General features: G+C 53.1%; 1 protein-coding gene across 1 annotated transcript; it reads right to left on the bottom strand.

The window, feature by feature from the left end:
- Positions 1 to 439: 439 nt before the first annotated feature.
- LOC130130523 (keratin-associated protein 10-4-like) lies at positions 440 to 1818 on the bottom strand. The gene is made up of 2 exons (XM_056300231.1): positions 1764 to 1818; positions 440 to 1293 (listed from the first exon to the last, which is right to left on the bottom strand). Exons 1-2 carry the CDS (start codon positions 1816 to 1818, stop codon positions 440 to 442), a joined length of 909 nt encoding a protein of 302 aa, XP_056156206.1.
- Positions 1819 to 3088: the final 1270 nt, after the last annotated feature.

The raw sequence follows: 3088 nt of genomic DNA on the forward strand, positions 1-3088 counted from the left end.
GTCAACGGCTTGAACCGCACGTGGCTCGGTGGAAGATCTTCTTCAAGACAGCAGCAAGGGATAACCAGTCTAGTAAGGACCACTACAGACCCAGAAAGGGAGTGGCGACATTACTGGGTATCAAACGACTAGCCTTCACATCATTGGACGAAACGAAAACCAAATCAGATTACCATACTGGATCAGTCAACGCCCAGGTTACCAACGACCACCACCGGTACTGCTGGCCAGCAGGGTGCCGGTGGCGACTGTGCTACTGTTGGGAGAAGGAGAGGGGAAGGTTAAGAGTGTGGAGGTGAGAGTCATAGTAACACTAGTAGTAGATGTCCTGTTGAGGGAAAGGGGACAGTTCTGAGACTTAAAAGGTGAGACACCTTGCTGCAGGGTTCTCCTCTCTCAGTGACATCTCCACCTCAACAGGGACAGACTGAAGCTGCTCTCACAGCAGCAGCAGAGTTGGACTGCAGAGCTGAACAGCAGAGCTGGACAGCAGAGCTGGATTGCAGAAATGGACTGCAGAGCTGAACAGCAGAGCTGGACTGCAGAGCTGAACGGCAGAGCTGAACAGCAGAGCTGGACTGCAGAGCTGAACAGCAGAGCTGAACAGCAGAGCTGGACTGCAGAGCTGGACTGCAGAGCTGGACATCACAGCTGGACTGCAGAGCTGGACTGCAGAGCTGAACAGCAGAGCTGGACTGCAGAGCTGGACTGCAGAGCTGAATAGCAGAGCTGGACTGCAGAGCTGGACATCACAGCTGGACTGCAGAGCTGGACTGCAGAGCTGGACTGCAGAGCTGGACATCACAGCTGGACTGCAGAGCTGGACTGCAGAGCTGAATAGCAGAGCTGGACTGCAGAGCTGGACATCACAGCTGGACTGCAGAGCTGGACTGCAGAGCTGGACATCACAGCTGGACTGCAGAGCTGGACTGCAGAGCTGAATAGCAGAGCTGGACTGCAGAGCTGAACAGCAGAGCTGAACTGCAGAACTGGACTGCAGAGCTGGACTGCAGAGCTGGACTGCAGAGCTGAACAGCAGAGCTGAACAGCAGAGCTGGATTGCAGAACTGGACTGCAGAACTGGACTGCAGAGCTGGACTGCAGAGCTGAATAGCAGAGCTGGACCGCAGAGCTGAACAGCAGAGCTGGACAGCAGAGCTGGATTGCAGAAATGGACTGCAGAGCTGAACAGCAGAGCTGGACAGCAGAGCTGAACTGCAGAGCTGAACTGCAGAGCTGAACTGCAGAGCTGAACTGCAGAGCTGAACTGCAGAGCTGAACTGCAGAGCTGGACTGAGTCACACAGGAAGTCATCAGGGCGACACAGCCGATCACAGAGAGCTGTTGTTTTCAGAACTGGTGAACTGTTATCTGCTCTGTCTTGGTGGGAACCATAATTCCTAGATTTGTGTCCGCTTTGGTTTTAGGTAACTGAAGGATGACTCATCTGACCTTTCCAATAAACACTCACTTTGTTTTCTGTAGGGGGACATCCGATCCTACTGCCCCTGCCCCGAGGCACGTCATCGCGCGTAAACTCTGTCTCTTGCTTCCTCGTCTCAGCAAGGGGATGGATCGCGAGTCCAGTGGCTCTGATAAAGGGCTTGCCTCATGCATCATGGAGGAGGGTCCTGTCTGGAAGGTTGCCCTCTGTCACGAGATGGAGATGGAGATAGGGGCTATCGGACTACTGCTTTCATTTTCCCACAGCCCACGGACTAGAGTTCATCCACGTTGACCCCTTCACTTCCACTGCCGCTAACCTCGGCCCTTACCGCTGCGGGGGAAACACCCCCAGGTCACACGCACCACCGCCATGACAACACACATGTAGCTGGGCTGCTAGCTCCGAATCAGCCGCCGCAACGCTGCTAGCAGCCTCCACCACCGCACTGCTCCTTTCACTGCTGGGTGGAGATGGGGTGGGGGTCTCTCAATAACTCCCCATGAAGAAGGCCTTGTGTGTGTGTGTGTGTGTGTGTGTGTGTGTGTGTGTGTGTGTGTGTGTGTGTGTGTGTGTGTGTGTGTGTGTGTGTGTGTGTTTAAACAGACTGGTTTAAAAAACAAAAAAATGAGGCTATACTGCCCTAATGCAGACAGGCAGGTATATGAATAAACAACATGTCTGACATGTCAGGCGTTCTCCACGTCTGACTCAGCCTAGTGTTCCTTTCAGTACATCTACTGGGGCAGAAGGGCAGGAGGGGCAGAAGCGGAAGTTGAGAATAAAACCCAAGAGTGTGTTTCGGAGAAAGTCTTGACCTATCCGTGTATGCATATACGGTGGTTTCAGCCGGGCGTCCTCTCGGTATGCACCGCGACTTGCCGTCTTTGATGGCGGCGCTACAGGGGGAGTGTGGAATGTGTGACGGGAGGGAGGGAGGGAGGGAGGGAGGTGTGGAGATGAAACAGATTCTGGATCCTGTGGAACTAACCAGGGCAGGGCACTTGGAGGATGATGGGGGGGGCTTGAAAGGCCTGGTTCAGCCCAGGAGACTGATTGTGCCGGGACCAGGCCGTGATAAGAAAACTCTCTCGTAAAGACCCCATTCTCCAGATATTGTGTAGTGCTGATAAGTCAAAGCCGAGGGCGAGAGTCTGGAGCGAGGCAGTTTCCACAGACTCCCATTAATCCTGGAGTAAGCAAGATTGGAGGCTGATAAATTACAAAAAAAAAACTGGGCCGGGCCATTCTCTGATGGGGTCATTGGATTGCCTGGAGGCCCACTTGTGTCATTAGTGCAGCATTAGTGCTAAATCTACTGAGCAGATGGACAGGTAAGATAAGGGGCAAAACATCCACAGACACCGCTAGCCAGCGAGGGCTAGTGCATGAAAGACGACATTAAATCAAAGCAGCATTATTGGGAGGCTGGTTGGGGTTTGCCTTAGTGAAAGCAACTGCCTCTGCTAATGTGAAAGAGGACCGCTTTTCCTTCAATACTGAGCAGGGGCCTGAGAGCCAACGTGTTTTGCTTCCCATACGAACTTCCTGAGCCGCCAGTGTTATCTCGGAAAGAGAAAATGTACCCTTATCCCCAAGAAATCTGTACTTTCCCCAGGGCTAACCGCCAAACTTGAAATACTG

The sequence above is a fragment of the Lampris incognitus genome, chromosome 20 (genome assembly GCF_029633865.1).
Source record: "Lampris incognitus isolate fLamInc1 chromosome 20, fLamInc1.hap2, whole genome shotgun sequence".
NCBI lineage: Eukaryota > Metazoa > Chordata > Actinopteri > Lampriformes > Lampridae > Lampris > Lampris incognitus.